This window comes from Nilaparvata lugens, chromosome 11, assembly GCF_014356525.2.
Source record: "Nilaparvata lugens isolate BPH chromosome 11, ASM1435652v1, whole genome shotgun sequence".
Lineage (NCBI taxonomy): Eukaryota > Metazoa > Arthropoda > Insecta > Hemiptera > Delphacidae > Nilaparvata > Nilaparvata lugens.
This window is the reverse complement of record NC_052514.1, coordinates 34,379,318-34,398,925: the sequence shown is the minus strand read 5'-3', so window position 1 is coordinate 34,398,925 and position 19,608 is coordinate 34,379,318. Positions and strand designations below refer to the sequence as shown.

Below are 19,608 nucleotides of genomic sequence, written 5' to 3'. Positions count from 1 at the left end.
ATGTCATTAGAATTGTTCACTGAAATGTTAGGATTCACTGAAAATTAGAAGGGTATTTCAAGGAGTAGTATATCTAGTAACATACTATCTTGTATCTCCAATAAATCTCTTTTCAACTTCATGTATCTTGAGCTTCAATTGCTGTTCATTAGATAGTTTTATCTCTATCTTTAAATTGCTGATCTACTGATTTCTGCTATCTCATAGTATCTTCCCTTTTAATTGTTCTCATAATTTGCATTGTTAATACTGATCTCCAATAGACAAAATAACTTATGTGTAGTAAGATCCAAGTTTGGAATTCAGCAGGAGATTGACATTGGTTTGATATCCTTGCCTTTAATCAGTCAAAGCAGATAGCTTTTTCCTCTTCCTTTGATAGTTTACTTTGAAACTCTAATAGTATCTCCAAAGGCTCAACTCACACTTACGCGACTCAGGTCGAGAAGAGACTCGACTCTAGTCGAGAGCATTGTGTTTTCAAATGGTGACACTCAGACCAGTCGATTCTAGTCTCCACGACTGTCACCATTTGGAAACACATGCTCTCCACTAGAGTCGAGTCTCTTCCGACCTGAGTCGCTTTAGTGTGAGTTGAGCCTTTGGAGATACTATTAGAGTTTCAAATGAATCTATCAAAGGAAAAGGAAAAAGCTATCTGCTTTGACTGATTAAAGACAAGGATAGCAAGCCAATGTTAATCTCCTGCTGAATTCCAAACTATTATCTACGCTAAATATTATTTTCGGGAAGATTTGAATGGGTGTAATGTAGATTATTATTTCGTCAAAGTCATTACACTATGAGACAAAAGTAAAGGAACTCTCTCGTTTGCTGAGACACAATGATAAACTTGTAATTGCAGGTTTATCCTAATTATCAGTGGGATACAATATTTTTTATTAATCGACTTCACGCATGACTTATCTTGATTAGGCCTACTATAGACACGCTTCCAAGCATTTATTGTACTAGAAATTTTATTAATATAATGGGAGTGGACGTTAAATGATGGAAGGATGAAAATAAATAATAGCAAGCAGAAAGAGAGAGCAAGAAGGAAAAAGGAGGAGAAGACAAAAGAAGAAACGGGAGAGTAGAAGAAGAAGAGGAAGAAGAAGTAGAGGAAGAGAATTAGGAAGAGGAAGAGGAAGAAGAAGAAGAAGAAGAAGAGAAGAAGAAGAGAAGAAGAAGAAGAAGAAGAAGAAGTAGTTTTAGTGGTAAATTTGGAAGAAAAGGGAAAATCAGAAGAAGAGGATGTAGCTAGAAAATAATAAGACTTGAAGAACTCTGAGAAAGATAAATAGAATAAGAAGGAGAGGGATTTAAGGGAACAAAGCAAGAAAAGAGGAGAAAGAAAAAAAGGAGAATTGTGGGAGGAAAACGAAATTAGATAGAGGAAGAGTAGAAATAAGAGGATGGAGGAATTAGAGGATGTGGAGGTGAAGAATAGGGAGCAATTTGAGGCGCAAGAAGGAGAAGAAGAAGAAGGAGATGAAGAAGAAGGAGAAGAAGAAGAAGAAGAAGAAGAGAAGAAGAAGAAGAAGAGAAGAAGAAGAAGAAGAAGAAGAAGAAGAAGAGGAAGATGTAGAATAAGAACGAAAGTTATGTGATCGGAGACCATCAACGAAAAACGCTAGTTCAAAGGTCAAGGTTGGAGAGCAGGTGATGCTGAAAAACCGGTGTCATCTTCATTTCTTTTCCATTTTATTCTCTCTCTCATCTTTACAACAACTCCTAACTTACTTATTTGCTCTTCTGTTCAGCTTCCAACTGTGTCACATAAATTTCAGCTGTTCACTATCTGTATCTTCGTTTCTTCTTCAGCTACTTGTTCTTTCATTTGAATCTTCATTTTTCTCCTGATCCTCTCAGTTATACCCTGACTTATTTTCTTTCACATTTTCTCCTTCTTTTCTGTCTGTTTATTCTTCATCTTGTTCATCTTCTTCTTCTTTTCTGTCTGCTTCTTCTTCTTCTTCTTCTTCTTCTTCTTCTTCTTCTTCTTTTTCTCCTTCTTCTTCTTCTTCATCTACTTCGTCTTCTTCTTCCGCCTCAAATTGCTCCCCAATATTCCTCACCACATTCTCTATCTGCTATTACTCTATCTGATTTCTTATTCCTTCCACCCTTCTCCTCTTCTTATTGCTTTTTTCACTCTTTCTTCTTCTCTTCCTTTTCCTCTTCCTTTGTTACCTTCAAGCCCTCTCCTTCTTATTCTATTCATCTTTCTCAGACTTCTTCAAGTCTTATTATTTTCTAGCAACTACATCCTCTTCTTCTGATTTTCCGTTTTTCTTCTTTATCTTTTTTCTCCTCAAATCCACCACTAAAACTACTTCTACTTCTTCTCCTTTTTTCGTCTTCCTCTTCTCCTCCTCCTTCTTCATCTTCTTATTCTTCCTCTCCTTCTTCCCCTTCTCACTGTCCCTCTTCTTCTTCTTCTTCTCTTCTTCTTCTTCTTCTTCTTCTTCTTCTTCTTCTTCTTCTTCACTTCCTGTCTTCTTCTCATTCTTCCTCTTCTCTCCCTTCTTCCTCTCCTTCTTCTTCTTCTTCTTCTCCTGTCTTATTCTTATTCTTCTCCTTCTCCTTCTACTCATCCTTCGCTGTCTTCTGCAAACCACAAACTCACTATTTGATGTTGCATCTGTATTCAAACAAGGACATTATTATGTGAGTCAGTGGAAGAAGAAGAAGAAGTAGGAGAAGCGAAATAATGGGGCAATAATATTTTTCCAAAGCAGCTTTTTCAGGCCTGACATAACCGGATATGTTTTACACGGGGCTTAATTTACATGCTTTTTTGTTCTGTGTTTAATATTTCGGTCTCGTTGAGAGGAAAACTGGTTGATCGGTTTGCTTTCGTTGAAAGATTAGGTAGTGAACAACTACAAGACTCAACCTATTTCAGAATATGTGTAACTTTATCTAAATTTGGGAGAGGAATAGCACAAGGTTACCTTATTTTTTCTCTCCTATCATTTCGATGATGTACTTATTGTATCAATCAATAAAGAATAAAGATCGAATTTGAAAATAATTAGCTACTATATACGAAAAAAATCCGATGAGAGTACATGCAACGTTGCCAAATGATAGTTTGTTAACGTTGTACACAGATGATTATGAATTAGAATCAATACTTTTTTTGAAATGCAACTGACGAATTGGCAACGTCAAAGGGTGCAAAAGGTAAGGAGAGACTCAACTCTTCCAATTTCCATTGGACCATTTTCGTGCAGTTGACTATAGTATTTCAATTTAATCGTAGAGATATTCATTACATGCTCAATCTCTTCCACTTGAAATTTCGCGTTTCTGAAGCCTGTTAATTGAAAATCTAAAATCAAAATTTGCATAGATACTGAAATTTTTACAGATATGGGACTTGTGGCAGTTGATAGAGCTTATCAATGACTATTTTAGGTATAAATTTGATCAAAGTCGTTGGAGCCGTTTTCGAGAAAATCGCGAAAACCCCTGTTTTTGACATCATTTTCACCATTTTAGCCGCCATCTTGAATTACATTTGATCGAAATTGTTCGTATTAGATCCTTATTTGGACCTCAAGTTCCAAATTTGTTAATCCGTTAATTGGCAGATGAGATATCGTGTACACAGACATACATACACTCATACACACACATACAGACAAATACCCAAAAACCACTTTTTTGGATTCAGGGGACCTTGAAACGTATAGAAATTTGAAAATTTGTGTACAATAATTTTTTTTTGGGAAGCAATACTTTCCTTACCTATGTTATAGGGCAAGGAGAGTAAAAATAGAATTCATTGATATAGGCTTAGCTGTCCCTTGTGATATTTAAAACTAAAATAACAAGAGCTTTGAATGAATTGAAATTTTATTGACACCAATATTGACAATAGTACGAAAAGTTCTAAATTTTAGTGTTCAGAATTTCATTTTTAATAATATACAATCAAATTAAGAAATATTCTCAGTTTCAAAACGTCATTAACAGAGTTATCACCTACTCAAAACACTCATATATTAACTCTATTTCCTTTGCTCTCCTCATATCAAAACTCATAAGATACACCATCAATTTCAGATCTTTTCACACATAGACTATGTGTTTATATTGGAAAAATAATGCTTCCACATTCTATATAACTCTAAATATTGATCTAAAAATTTGGCTCAAATTCCATAATCGAATCTTCCTTGATCAGGAATCCTAAACAACATCCAAATTTTCGAAAAATCTTTTCTCTCACATATCACTCCATTCCTATTATTCACAACTAGGCTACAAAAATCTACAATAAACAATACTTCCTGCATTTTTTTTTTAATTATGATTTATGAGCACTCGAACATTTCTCGTATCCTAGTTTTGAAAACAAATATTGTTCCCTCATTTTGTCATGGTTCCCATGATTTACAACTCTAAATTTCTACAAGGAACCATTCTTCCTGCATTTTTTATATTGATACAATTTAGATTTTTCAAACCTTATTTCATTTTCAAACCAATATTTTCCTTGAACTCAATTTTGATCTCTCAAGCCTCATTATTTTCATTTTTGAACCTATAATGCTCTTAAAAATAAATTTTGTTCTTTCAAGCCTCAATATATTTATCTTCTCAAACCAAAATTTCCTTCAAAATTTGATTTCGCAAGCCTCATTTCTTCCTCAACCCTTTACTAGACCTATTCCCACTTTGAGCCAGCTGTTGCTGTGTATTTATCTTCTTAATTTCCTCCTCATGAGCGGCCAAAATTTTATCCACCCTCTCCTTGTGCTCTCTCTTCAACACCAAAATTTTCTCCTGATGCTGCATCCTCATCTTGGACAAGGCTACCTCGTGCCCCACCGACAACTTGTCAAATTCTGTTTTGAAATTTTTCTGCATATCCGCGATTGTAATCGCGTAGAATTTTTTAACCTCAATCAAAATATCGCGGACGTTTTGTTCGGTCATTTGACCGGCTTTTCCCTGTAAACGTCGCAGATCATCGATGCTTTTGAATTTTTTGTCGAAATTCCCAATTTTTCCCTTTTCTTTCGGTAGTGGAAGCCTTGAAATTAGATTTCTGAGCAGCTCTTCTGCACCTGAAGATTTTCCAACTTTTTCATCACTCTCTGTCATTACTCCCACACTTCTTCTTTGTTCTTCATCCTTCAACTCTTCTCTCTTTCTCTCGTTTATTTCCAACCCTCTCTCATCCTCATTAATTTTCTTCTCTTCCTCTATCCCCACTACCTCTTTATCCACTTCTTTCATTCCCCCCTGGTCTACTCCTATTGGCATCTCTCTGAGTATCTCGTTCAATTCCTCCTTTATCATTTCTATCTTTTCCATTTTCTCCTTGATCGTCACCTCTTCATCCTTTTCAAAATCCTTTTCCCCATCCTTGTCTATTCCTTCAATTACCTCCTTCTTGATATCTGTTTCATTCACCTCCAAATCCGTTTCATTCTCCACAGCCTCTTGATCATTCTCAGCTATTTTGTTTCCAGTTGTTATCTTCGCTCTTGTTTCCTCCTTGTTGATTTGTTGTTGTTTATTCTTGTCTATCTCATTGTTAGATCCTTTTCTATTCAACACTTTGTTGGACTCTGATTCGTTTTTGGTGGAGGAGTCTGGATCACTGCTCTTTGTAGAACCGTCTCTTGAGTGTACTTTAACCTGAAAAAATGAAAAAAATTTCAAATTTGAACTCAAATATGTATTGTCAATCATTCTTTACTCATAGTTTGAAAAGTATTGAGTGTACTTTTATCTGAATAAATCAATAAAATTCCAAATGAAAATAAAAATGATGTATTGTCAATCATTCTCTACTTGAATTTTAACAAGAAATTAGATAGTTATTATATAGTGAGGTCCACGTTATAATGGAAGTGTTTGTTTAGCAATGGTATTGCTATCCTTGTCTTTCATTGAACAAAGCGAATAGCACTATCACTTTCTCGCTTTGCTCTGTTGTCAGATTGTCTTTTAACAATGTAGAATTGATAATAATCAACATTATATTTCATCTTAATTGTGAGAATTCATTATGAAATTATTGAAAAATATAATTCTTTTTTTTTTTAACCAGAATGAACCGTTAATATTACATCAATTAACCTGTATCAGCTACCGTCTATAGAAGGCATTGACAAGACAGAGGATCGGCAACGTTGATTTCGACTATCTTTCTCCACTGCCATTATAACGTGGACCTCACTATAGCAATATTAATTAGTAGTTCTGTGAACAGTAGACCTCACTATAGCAATATTAACTAGTAGTTCTGTGAACAGTAGACCTCACGCAGTATTCTCATCCACAAGTACCTGATTGAAACTATAGACCTTATGGAAATACAGCAATAGACTGGCTTCTCCACACATCTGTGTAATCACTTGTCAGCTGATTTATGATGAATAATTCTATAGTCTGATTTTTTCTCTAATATTGGCGTATGAAGGAGGCTCCTTTTTCCTTTTATATTTTCCTTGAAATGCAAAATTTCCAAAAACCTTGTATATACGTCGACGCGCAATTTAAAAAGGGACATACCTGTCAAATTTCATGGAAATCTAGTACCGCGTTTCGCTGTAAATGCGCAACATATAAACATGTAAACATTTTAAACATTAAGAGAAATGCCAAACCGTCGACTTGAATCTTAGACCTCACTTCGCTCGGTCAACTATTGATAATATGATCCAGTGCACGCGTTTGAAGCACTTTAATCATGTTAAAATGGCTGGACCGATCTTGATGAAACTGGGCAGTGGTTTTTTTTTCAAGGTGATAAGTCTTAGGGCCGGTTGCGCAAAAGCCGGTCAAATTTCAACCGTGATTAACTTCAAAATAATTTTAAATTTCAGAACCAGGTTTGGTGGCACATCTTCAGCTGTAATTTAAATTGGTTTCAAACAAATATAATGGTATTGACAACATCAACGTATAATATTCTTTCAATTATGAGGAGATACCAATACATCTCTCACCGTACAATCAAATTACTGGGAGGTTACTTACTTTTGGAGAATTCACCAGGATTTTTCCATTTGTTTGGTCCTCAGAGTTGGAGCGCCCTCTATTCTTGGGTGTCTGAATTGTACTTCTCAACAACTCTATTTGGATATCTTTGCTCAAATTCTCAAAGGCAATTTTCTCGCAGTTCATTGAAAGTTTCTCCAACTCCTCCTGCAGAAAAAGAGCAAAGATACAATCTATATAATTCCAAAATATATAATTTCTAATACGGTATAATAAAAGGAAGAACTGTAAGAACCGAGCTTCGCTCTGGAGTACAAAAGCTTAAACAATTTATTACGGAAGAAGAAATTATCATAACATTCATACAGAAATGTTCTATCTAATCACAGTAAATTGAGATTGATTCCCAGAGGAATGCAAAAATTTCCCTTACAAAGGCCCAGTTGCACGAAGGCCGGTTAAATTTTAATCCTGATTAACTTCACGTGAACCAAATCAGAAAAGACCATTTCAAAAAGATGAATCTACTGCAATTAATCATGATTGAAAATAACCCGGCTTTTTTGCAACCGGCACTTAGTACCTGATTGAATGATTACAAAAGTTCAACAGCTAATTCATCATTTTGACATAGTCCCACAAACATGAACTCGCTCACTCACAACAGACGACTAAATAATTATTATCATCTGTTTTTTCCAAGGATGAATAATTATTATCCTTTTAATGTCCTTCAGCGAGTTTTCCCAGGGATGAGACCTAGTGCAATCGAATCTTTATATTATAAACCTACTATGTTCTGAATTTCGTGAGAATCGTTAGAGCCGTTTTCGAGATCCGGTGAAATACAAACATATAAACATCTAAGCATCCAAACATCTAAACATATAAACAGAAGTTGCTCGTTCAATAGTATAGGAGTAATCTATGTAATTCCTGATAACCTCAAAGAATTCAATTAATATGAGTTCCACTCTTCAGGCATCAGACAAGTTGAGAAATAAGTTTCTGTTGTTACGCGATTATTAATCTCTTCTAAGTGAGAGCTTGTCAATGAGCAGCAGAGTGTAGTGTGAGTGAAGCCCTACGATTGGCTATCAGCTGTTTGACCAATGAAGGTTGAGATCTACTGTCATTGGCCGAGCGACTAGAAACGCCCAACTATTCCAATTATAATAATGGGAGCCGCTGAACATCAACAAATTAAGAGAAACGTTTAGTTGATTTCTTCAAAGTTGATTCAACTTTTAAACCCGTTTAATCAACGTATGGTTACATTTATTACAATGTGTTCCAATTGAGTTAACTGATGGTTTAAGTGGAGTTTTAACTAATCAACTAATTGGAGTTTCAACTAATGGTTTAAGTAATGGTTTAACTGGAGTCCTTAGAACGTTATCTTTAAAAAAGTTAGAATTTCAGTTCAACTTTTTTAAATTAAGCGACCCTTAGAAGCTAGTGGTTAGTGTTAAAAATATGACTCAATACCTTTGTTGTAATTCCTATTTACCTTGTAATGCCTTTTATTCTCAGTTAGCAGAGATTTCAGCTTCCGGATTTGATCTTTTGAAATTTCCAGTTCATGCTGATACTTTCGCAAATTTTTGTCAGCTTCTTGGATTTGAGCCAGCAAAGTATTCTTCTCATTTATGAGTAGATGTTCTTTTTGCTGAGGAGAAGAGAAAAAATTCACCCATTATTAATATTATAAGTATCTATTTTCCAAAAAATATTCAATCGCATATAACTTGCAATAATTTCCATGAATAATATTAAAAACTAACATATTGAAAATTAACATAGCCAATTTCTTTTTGCTGAAGGGAATAGAAAAATTCACTTGGCCTATTATTAAAATTAGTATAAATATTTATTTTTCAAAAATATTCAATCGCATATTACTGGATAACTTGCAATACTTTACTTTTTATGAATAATACTGAAAACTAATATGTTTAGAATGAACATAGCCAATTTCATGTAGGCTATGAAATTTAAATGCATTGCCTTTCAATAGTATCAAATTATACTGCCTTTCAAATTTCAATTATTCAATTATAAATATGAGACGTTTTCAAATTTCTGAAAGATATTCACACTCGTTTTTTAAAGACCGAACAATACCATTTTTAATTGAAGATTTGTTTTTTTGAAGTGTAAATTGTTATTTCAATAAGTGATAGTAGCTTATCCTAGATTCTGATTTGGACTGTAGTATAAATTTGAAAAGGGTCCGTTTTGGGCATAAAGCCTTTTGTGACTTCGTATATAAGTGTGAGTTAATAATATTGTACATTACTGGAAATGAATAAATGCTATTCTATTATATTGAGCGAGCAATTTCTGTATATATCTGGTTATTTTTATATCTGGCTATTTTTATATCTGGTTATTTATGTTTTACGGATCTCGAAAACGGCTCTAACGATTTTCACGAAATTGGAACATAGTAGGTTTATGATATAAAGATTCGATTGCACTAGGTCTCATTCTTTGGAAAACTCGCTGAACGACATTAAAAGGATAATTCATCCTAAGAAAACAGATGATAATTTTTCGTCGTCTCTCGATAACAGAAGACGCGTGTGCCTGTGTGGGAGAGAGAGTGAATTATTTCCACCTGTGTAATCATAATCAATCAGCGAGAAATTTTATCTAGCTAGACAATTTGATCGATTTGATCAACATAATCTGATTTGTTGACATGACATGATAATCCTCCTAAACTAGAGTATATCATAATTTTCAAAGTTGATCATTATTTGACAATTTCAAGTGATTAGTGAGTGTTATTTTGTTATTTGATTTGGTTTGTATATAATCTAAATTGTATTTTTTTTTGTTTTCAAATGTTTGAACCTGAATTCAAGTGTATGGAGCATAACCTACTTTCTGGACTATTTATAGTGTATAAATTAAAATTCGGGAAAGAAACAGTTTTGGGCTGTGCCTGTTAGTACTTCCCCCAATCATTTTAAAGAATTGTGTTCGGTTTATCAAAAGCCAATAAATAAATAACGAGCGAAGCTCGGTGCCCCGATATTTGTATAATTATATTGATTCAAAATTTAGATACGGTAGTAACTTTGATAATAATGAATTTTATTCGCAAACGAGGCTATGTTTTCTAAAGAATGAACAATTCCTCTGTATAATTCATCAGGTGTGGCCTAAAAACTCTGATACCAGACCCGATCCAGCCAGTTCACTCAATATTGATTTTATTTATATTATGTTCGACAATAGAGATAGTGATCTTTTCTTTATTCAATTTATTTCTTCAAACAATCGTCTTCTAATAGCTATCACTCAATTCAGCTTTTAAATATCTTCTACTTATCTCTTTTCTGTATAGGGCTACTTTTATAGAAATAGAAAGAAAAATAAAAATCTTAGTACCCATTTTGAAATATTTAATCACTACATGTTTCGGACATTGATGTCATTTTCTGAAAATATTTCAAAAAGGGTACTAAGATTTTTATTTTTCTTTCTATTTCTATAAAAGCAGCCCTATACAGAAAAGAGATAAGTAGAAGATATTTGAAAGCTCAATTCATAGACTTGAAAATGGCATCAATGTCCGAAACATGTTGTGATTGAATATTTCAAAAAGGGTAATAAGATTTTTATTTTTCTTTCTATCTTCTACTACTTACACTATCAGTCTCATTTGCTTGACATTTTTCAGTAATTTGGAAATTCTTTGATGCTCCAACCGATTCCGTTTCACGATTGTAATCCCCTTTCTGTCCATTAAAGCTGGTATTACAACTTTTCAAGCATTGTTCTCATTCAGAATATTTCTCAATTGATCCTCGAGTTGTTTGCATCTCTGGAAATTCGAAATGAACAAATAAAAATAAGATATTCTTGCAAATATTGACTCATACAATAAGTACATCATAAAAATGATAGGGAGAGAAAAAATAAGGTAACCTTGTGCTATTCTTCTCCCAAATTTAGATAAGGTTACACATAGTCCGAAACAGGTTGTCTTGTTGTTGTTCACTTCACAAAATTTTCAGCCTTCAATTATTTTCACAAATAAATGGAACAATATCTATTTAATTTCTAAAAATTGATATATCCAAACCTTCCACTTGTCTATGTAGACTACTTCAATTGATATCTGTTCGTTCCACTACAGTAATTCCATTATCATGACAAATCATGGGTGATGTCCACCTTATAATGGCTGTATTTTTGATTATCGATTATTTATTATTCTTTATTGATTCATACAATAAGTACATCATAAAAATGATAGGGAGACAAAAAATAAGGTAACCTTGTGCTATACCTCTCCCAAATTCAGATAAGGTTACACATAGTCCGAAATAGGTTATGTCTTGTAGTTCACTTCACAAAATTGTTAGAAAAACACAAATATACACACAGAATATACTGGAATGATCGCTTTGTAACAAGGAGGTAAGTATTAAATTGTATGTATTATGTTTAGTATGTTTATTATATAGTATGTTTATTGATGTAATATTAACTGTTCATTCTTGTTTAAAATAATCAATTATATTTTATTAAGCAAGAAATTATATTTCTCAATAATTTCCTAATGAATTTTCATGATTAAGATGAAATATTTTGTTAATTAATTATTCTACATTGTCATAAGACGAACTGGCAACAGTTGCCGATCCTCTGTCTTGTCAATGCCTGCTTCTATAGACTGTAGCTGATACAGGTTTATTGATGTAATATCAACTGTTCATTCTCGTTTAAAATAATCAATTATATTTTATTAAGCAAGAAATTATATTTTACAATAATTTTATTACAATTTTTATGATTGAGATGAAATATTTTGTTCATGAATTATTTTACATTGTCAAAAGACGATCTGGCAATAGTTGCCGATCCTCTGCCTTCTATAGACGGTAGCTGATACAGGTTTATTGATGTAATATTAATTGTTCATTCTCGTTCAAAATAATCAATTATATTCAATTAAGCAAGAATTTATACTCTTTAATAAATTCATAATGAGTTTTCATGATTAAGATGAAATATTTTGTTAACTAATTATCAATTCTACATTGTTAAAAGACGATCTGGCAACAGAGAAAAGCGAGACAGAGAAGGTGCTATCCACTTTGTTGAATTATAGACAAAATGATAGCAAGACAATTGCTAATCAAACCCTGCCATTATAACGTGGACCTCACTAAAGTTATGATATTTTTTCAGAATGGTTAAAGTTTACCTCAGTAGATCTCTCAAGTTTCTCAGTTAGTTTGACAATAAGCTTGGTCTTCTCTTCCACTTGTAATTTAAGTTCATTGTTCAGTAGACCTTTCTTTTCACACTCCAAAAATAGAGAATTGTTCTTGTTTTCCAAATCCTTCACAATCTGGAATTTAATTCAATTCAAATTGATTTTATTTTCAGAAAGTATATTTTACAATATATTCCTCCGGAAAGGAACAAGGAACAAGTAATGATAAAGAACAAGGAACAAGGAACAAGTCCGGGTTTAGAGAAGGAGTCAATACAACAATAGACAAGAAAGAATAAGTTGACTTTCTACTGCTGTAGTTTACAAGCATAAGCTATTCAAACATATTTACATATAATATTAATATTATTAACACATAAAACAATAGTAAGAAATGTAATCTCAAACTCTTAGCCAATAATAATAGAATGAACAAAAACTGATTGCTTCCTTTTTTTTGCAATAGCTCTGGAAACATTATCAATATACAGTACTCTCAATGCACTTATTTACACATTTGAAAATAATAATTTATTTTTCAATAGTTTCTGTTTGGCTTAAAATTGTGCGATACCAGCACGAAACGGACGTCGCCACATCAAAGAATGTCAGTGTTTTTCCACTTAAAAGTTTTACAAAATTAATAGTAATAATAATTCCTACAATATTCTTGAAATTTATTCTTGTTCATATTAAAATACGAAAATACAATAGTTTTTGGCGTGACTGGAAAAAGAAGCCTTGAGCTCCAGCCACGAGTTCTAAAAATAAGAATTACATTTTTTTAAATCTAATAACAGCAGTACAAATGATACAATTCTGTAAATTTTGATAATCTATGGATGTTGAATTTCATCAATAATCCAAGTATACTTGATAAACAAAATATAAGTTTTATGAATGCAAAGAAAAAAAATATTATGACTGTCCAGTTTTTACAATTTTTACACAATAATAAATAACTGATATTGCCAAAATTGGTAATTAAAATATAATTATTAACATGAATAGAAGAATAATTTGTGGATTTAAGTGAAATTTTTGATATTTTTTGTGATTGTAAGGAAGATTTTGGTTTGGATTTGTATTTTTAAATTAATTAATCTGATATATCCAAAATTATTGTAGTACATACATTTTTTGGACTCAAAATAGTGTGTGAATTAAGTTATTATTTACATAACCTCTAGACTGTCTATTCCAAATTAAGGTTTAAAGCAGTTTTGGGCGAATGCCTGTTGTTTTTACCTGCATTGTATCTATTGTCCATGAATAGATGAAATGAAATGAAATAACAATTATTTTTTTAACAGATGAGTCTATATACTCATTAAGGATCAATACTAAACTGCATTCAAAAGCAATGCCAATTCTGAGTTGATATCTGTAGAAAAAAGGAATTTTTCAAGCTCTAACTTGAAGCATTTCTGATCGATTCCTCTCTTAATTCTGGCGGTTATTTATTGAATAATCTTGGGCCAGATATTAAGTTGATTTCCGGTAATAATTCTTCAAAATTACATTTTTAATATGTAAATTTTCTCTTTTTTAGTGATAATAATGTGAAAATTTCTTCTATGTTTAGTTTTGAAGCATCTAAATTTAAAAATCTACTTGGTGAAAATACTTGATGACTGAAAACAGTGGCGTAACGTTTCCAAACTGGGCCCCCCGCAAAAAAATTCCGGGCCCCTCTTCTAAAATCGTACCACTTTTCTCCAGCCCCCTTCTCCCTTAATCCCAAGCATTAAACTCTAATGTGAACGTACATCTTTCATGAGTGAATTACATAGCTTAGTTGAAAAAATAAAACTTGTACTCGATTGAATTCTACAATTCAAGTTAAGAATTATGTTTTACTATAATAAATATATATAAACTATTATATAGTATTTATATTTACGGCGCCCTGCCACACTATATGGTATATATGTTCAGGAAAATAATTTATTTCATCCAATGCTTACTTAAAGATAGTAAATAAAGATAACGATCTACTTTAGAACATTCTGAGAATCTTTGTTTGAATCAGAGAGAAAAGAAGTAAATCTTATCAATAAGTAAGTGGTTTGAATAGTCTCAGTCTGGATTGTCTCACCGGATGTATAGATTTTAATGATTTGTAAACAAACAACATTCCTAATTTCCATAAGCTCACTACCACCACACAATTATTGAAGCTCTGTCAATGGAACTATAAGTTAATTATTATTACGAGTAGATTTGAACAATGATTGTTTTTCTTTCTGCCTTATTCATTATTTTCTACTTGTATTCTCTTGGGCCAGATATTAAATTTGATTTCCGATAATAATTCTTCAAAATTACATTTTTAATATGTAAATTTTCTCTTTTTTAGTGATAATGATGTGAAATATTTCTTCTATGTTTAGTTTTGAAGCATCTACATTAGGAAATCTACTTCGTGAAAATACTTGAGGACTGAAAATTTTGTGAAGTGAACAACTTCAAGACTCAACCTATTTCGGACTATGAGTAACCTTATCTAAATTTGGGAGAGGAATAGCACAAGGTTACCTTATTTTTCCTCTCCCTATCATTTTGATAATGTACTTATTGTATAAATGGATAAAGGATACAAGAATAGAATAAATGTATCTGCCCTTCTGTGGTCGTTTCCCTTCTTGTCTCCTCTACCATTCCAGACACCATCCTTTTCTAGTTTGATGCGCATTAGGCAACATTGTAAAACTATTCTTTCTACACATGAATTCACCCCTTGGAATAGAGAAAGATGTACGGTAGGCATTCACTCTGTATACGGTACGTTTCAATAGTTTTATCTTTGATTATCAATGATAGAGTAAATGAATTTGACATAGGTTGACATAGTTATTTTCTTCAAAGATCTATAACTTACCTCTGTTATTCCTTCCAGACTTGTAATGTTGAGTTTCAGATTATCAATGATTCTCAAATGAGACTGACACTCGTTCTTCATGTTATTGTACTTTTCTGATAAATCGAGAAAAGCTTCTCGGTCATGATTCAGTTTGGCCAATTCCTAGCGGAGAAATTGAAATTTTGAAATCAGTTTTTTGATAAAAAAATTGAAATTATATAAATGATTGGGAATAGAATGAGGAACATAGTCTATCTTATAAGCATACAAGAGATCAATCAATTCGGGTAGAATAATATTAAGGAGAAATAAAATGAATATTGTCTGTTCCACATGATTTATTTGAGACAAATTTAAGTTTTTCAATGCACTAAGGTATCATCTTCAGTGGTCTGTTTTGGTTAGGCAGTCGAGCCAAAAATTTATTTATTTCAAGTTATTTCAGTGCATTGAAACTTGAGTTTGGCTCAAATAAATTATGTGTGACAATATCGTTTATATTTCACCTTAAATATGAAGAAATTTTACAATATCTCTGTTCATAGTGTGAATATGTAATAGGGTACTCATCTTATCATTATTTATTAGAAAATTCCTTTGAATATAAGTGATTCAATTTCATTCCATCTCATTTTATTCTGCTTTTGATTTGATAGAATCGTAGACAGTAGTTTTGTTATTATTGATTAGTTTATTAGGTTTTATAATTCTTATCAGTATGTATATCAGCTAGTATTCTTTTGCCTGATTCAAGTTTAATTGATACCTACTCATTTATTTCACTTTTCATGACAAACTACTAGCACAGAATACAACAATAAATATATTTGTATTTATGTATTCTGTGCTGCTAGTTAATAATAATTCTTTCTTCAACTGTTTTTCTATGACACTGCAGTGTACCTAATTTTTGAATATGGTAATAAGTTTATTAAAAACTAGTAGGTACTCACATGTGAAGCGCTTTCGGATTTTTACATCAATTTTCAACACTAAGGCCCGGTTGCACAAAAGCCGGTTAAATTTTAACCGTGATTAATTTCTTAAGAAGGCCTTTTTTATAAGACGGCTTCTATGATCGGTTCTCGTGGTTCTTTGATTAATCATGATTTAAATTTAACAAGCCTTCGTGCAACAGTATTTTAATTTCTCTAAATTCAAAATGTTTACCGTAGCTTATATATATTAATTTTGGACGAAAATTGAACTTGAACGTTTTACACTAGAAACATAACCTATTTTTTGGACATTTTATTAATTTATCAAAATTTGGGAATGGAATAGATTTGGGCCAAGCCTGTTGTTCCTTCCTAATCATATTTATATGATTTGTGATTCTGTCCACGAATAAATAAATAAATAAATAAACAGGCACTCAGTGTTAAACTAGTTGAACTACCTAGTGAGTACTAGTTTTAAATCATTATTATTTGAAAATTATACTGTAGTGTCATCAAAAATAGTTCAAAAAGGATTTAATTCATAGGAGTAACAATATTCAGTCTCGTTGAATCAATGAATGTTAATATTTTTCAATGCATAGGTACTGATTTAAATTATGAATTATTTGTTTTCGAAATGAGTACATTACCTCAGCTATATTATCGAGCTCATTCTGTTGATTCCTGTTCAACTCAGCTTCTACCTTCATTAGATTTGCCAAATTGTCTCTAGCCATTGTTGTTTCTTCCAACTTGCATTTCAACAGCATTATCTCCCTGTCGCGTTCTTCCAACTGGTTTGTGATCAAGTCCAGCTTGAATGGAAAAATTGATCAATTTTAATGGAAATTCAAGAATAACTCATTACCTTTGATCCAATTCAAGAAAGCAAGAGAACAAGAATAAATAATCTGGTTTAAAGCATCTAAATCTGAAAGTCTAGCCTACTTTGTGAAAATAATTGAGGACTGAAAGTTTTGTGAAGTGAACAACTCTACAAGACTCAACCTATTTCGGACTATGTGTAACCTAATCTAAATTTGGGAGAGGAATAGCTCAAGGTTACCTCATTTTTTCTCTCCCTATCATTTTAATGATGTACTTATTGTATGAATCAACAGTACCTTCAATTCAATTCGATTGAGCGGCTTATATACGGGGAAAGTAGGTTTGGCAAGCTACTGACAGCCAGTGATCAGTATTATGTCACTTTCCACCAATTTTCATTCATGAAACTTTTGTTCAATGTCCTCTTTTGCAACCTTACTATAGTGAGATCCACGTTATAATGGCAGTATTTGGTTGACATTGGTGTTGCTACCCTTGCTGCCTATCATTCGAGAAAGCAGATAGCGCTATCCTCTTCTGGCTCAGCAACGTTGCCAGATCATTATTCAACAATGTAGAAATATGATAAACTAACAAAATATTCAAATCTCAATCATGGAAATTCATTATTAGAAGTGTGAAAAATATAATATATATATTCTTGACGAATAAAATATGAATGATTTAAAACCAAAATGAACATTAATTAGTGGCAAGGCAGAGAACCGGCAACGCTATTTACCTATTTTTCTTTACTGTGGACCTCGTCACTTTACCACTATACTATCACTACTTGTTTATAATACCTCTCCCCATTGGTAAGGTGTACTTTTCAAATACAAAACCCAAATTTATCATTTTACCAATTTTACAAGTCAATTTAATCAAAATTGTTCAACACTAATCCAATAAGAGATCAGAGTGTAGGATAATGATTTTGATAATAAAATACTCAACCACTTGAGGAAACCCCACAGTTTTGAATAGAGAATAATTTGGAAACCTCATAAAATCATTAGAAATACTAATGGAGAACCTTAAAATATCTCTTTAAATTTAACAAAAAATATTAATAATAATCCACCTGTTCTGTAAGCAACGCAAGACTGTTGGTACAAACTTGGAGATTTTCGTCCATTTCTTGGGAACCATACTCTTCCACGTTGACCAATCCATTTATTTGTGCAGTGAATTGAGCGAACTCAGAAATCAAATCTGAAAACTCCACCATTGAGATTCTGTGGAGATATATATAAATCTATTACAGATTTAAACTTTTATTTTTATACGGCTACCGTACTTGAAAGTTCAATTACATGGAATTTTCTAATACTATGGACAAATACATAAGAAGATATCCCATAGAATGGGGCGTTTATGTTTCAAATTTCTCTCTTAACACAAGTTGTTAGTCCTAACAACTTGTCCCAAGCTGTTAGTCATATTTTTTTTGTAGTACCGGTAGTACTTTTTTGTGAAGCTATGTGACGCTGGTAGTTTCTCATACTGTGCGGCTATTACACTCTCAACCGGCCAAAACAGTAATAATAAAAAGACAGTAGTCAGCAGTAATTATTGGCTTCAGGTGACAAAAAAACGGCTTAAAATTTGGAACATGAATTACCTCTTATATCATTGGATATCTTAGTATTCTACATGTTATCTATGATAGCACCCTTTTATCCTTTGAATTGTGTATTATCTGCTAAGAGTACCTATACTAGTAAATTTTGCAATAAAAATATTACGGTACTTTCCAATTAGATCATTTCATCAATTAATGACGCACTCATTTCGTTAAGATATAATGTATAAAGTAGACATTATAGAAAAAAGGAGGTTAACTTTTAACTTGTTTTCTTTACAAAAAATTGACAATTTTCTTGAAGAAAACTATTTGTGAACAACATGTTGTGTACAACTTTAAGCTGCGTTTACACCAAATTTAACAACTTAATCCTTATAGATTCTATTAGTTTGAGCATAACTTATCATACTCATGATGAATATATGTGTTTGTCAAGTTCCGTTCAATATAATGAAATCTATATGGATTAAGTTATTAACATTTTGTTCATAACTTTGGTAAAACCCCAGCTTTAATGAAAATTGGCAAATAATAACGATTAAATGTTTCTTAACTAATATAAATATAGTAGGCCTACTTACAGGTACTGTTTGAAAAGGACTTCCAATTTTGATGAAGGAACTACAATATACCGTAATCAGAGCTATTATTCAAATTATCTCAGAGTATTTGACTAATTTTTGTCTTTATTCTAAAGTCATGTAAAAAAAGTTATGGAAAAGCACTGGATTAAAAAAAAATACTAATGAATGTAAATAAGATGCAGGTAGTGATGCTCATGCGCATTTTAGTTTTTCCTTAGAGTTAAGTCAGCTGATTGCATAAGTTGAATCAATGAACCTAAAATTGTATGACATTTAATTCAAATGATGCATTCAAATCATACACTCATCACAGATCAATGCGATATACTGAAACACGTACGGTGTATGTGTGGTCAGAAATAAAATTACAGAGCTCTACGTTCTATGAGCAAATAAAAAGATAATTCAACTCTTTAGAGCAATTGCTTTCTACTTCTTTAATTATTGAAATACTGTAGTTCTATGATTTTATCAAGAATCGACTACTGTAATTCAAGTTTAAACATTTTTGAGAGAAATATCTTTGAAATTTTTAAACGCCATTTTTCTGCTTCATTGATTAAATCAACAAATGAAATTTTTTCTAATAATATTCTATG

At 32.0% G+C, this 19,608-nt stretch overlaps 1 protein-coding gene across 2 annotated transcripts; it reads right to left on the bottom strand.

Annotated features, from left to right (window-relative positions):
- Window positions 1-3,849: 3,849 nt before the first annotated feature.
- On the bottom strand, window positions 3,850-19,140 carry LOC111052117 (tRNA(Thr) (cytosine(32)-N(3))-methyltransferase). 2 transcript variants are annotated; one of them, XM_039438289.1, is made up of 7 exons: window positions 19,007-19,140; window positions 17,922-18,075; window positions 16,660-16,824; window positions 15,087-15,230; window positions 12,194-12,340; window positions 10,629-10,804; window positions 8,577-8,638 (listed from the first exon to the last, which is right to left on the bottom strand). In XM_039438289.1, exons 2-6 carry the CDS (start codon window positions 18,066-18,068, stop codon window positions 10,748-10,750), a joined length of 660 nt encoding a protein of 219 aa, XP_039294223.1. In that variant the 5' UTR covers window positions 18,069-18,075; window positions 19,007-19,140; the 3' UTR covers window positions 8,577-8,638; window positions 10,629-10,747. The 2 variants fall into 2 exon arrangements, with proteins under 2 accessions (XP_039294222.1, XP_039294223.1); XM_039438288.1 differs by lacking the exons at window positions 16,660-16,824; window positions 17,922-18,075; window positions 19,007-19,140 and adding exons at window positions 3,850-5,661; window positions 7,009-7,176 and having other exon boundaries at window positions 8,480-8,638.
- Window positions 19,141-19,608: the final 468 nt, after the last annotated feature.

Bases quoted from the DNA above. Each gene is read 5' to 3' on its own strand.
- LOC111052117 (XM_039438288.1), bottom strand. From the start codon at position 7,155: ATGAACTGCGAGAAAATTGCCTTTGAGAATTTGAGCAAAGATATCCAA. The intron at 5,662-7,008 runs GTAAGTAACCTC...TCATTTTTTCAG, and splicing joins TCCTGGTGAATTCTCCAAAA to GTTAAAGTACACTCAAGAGA.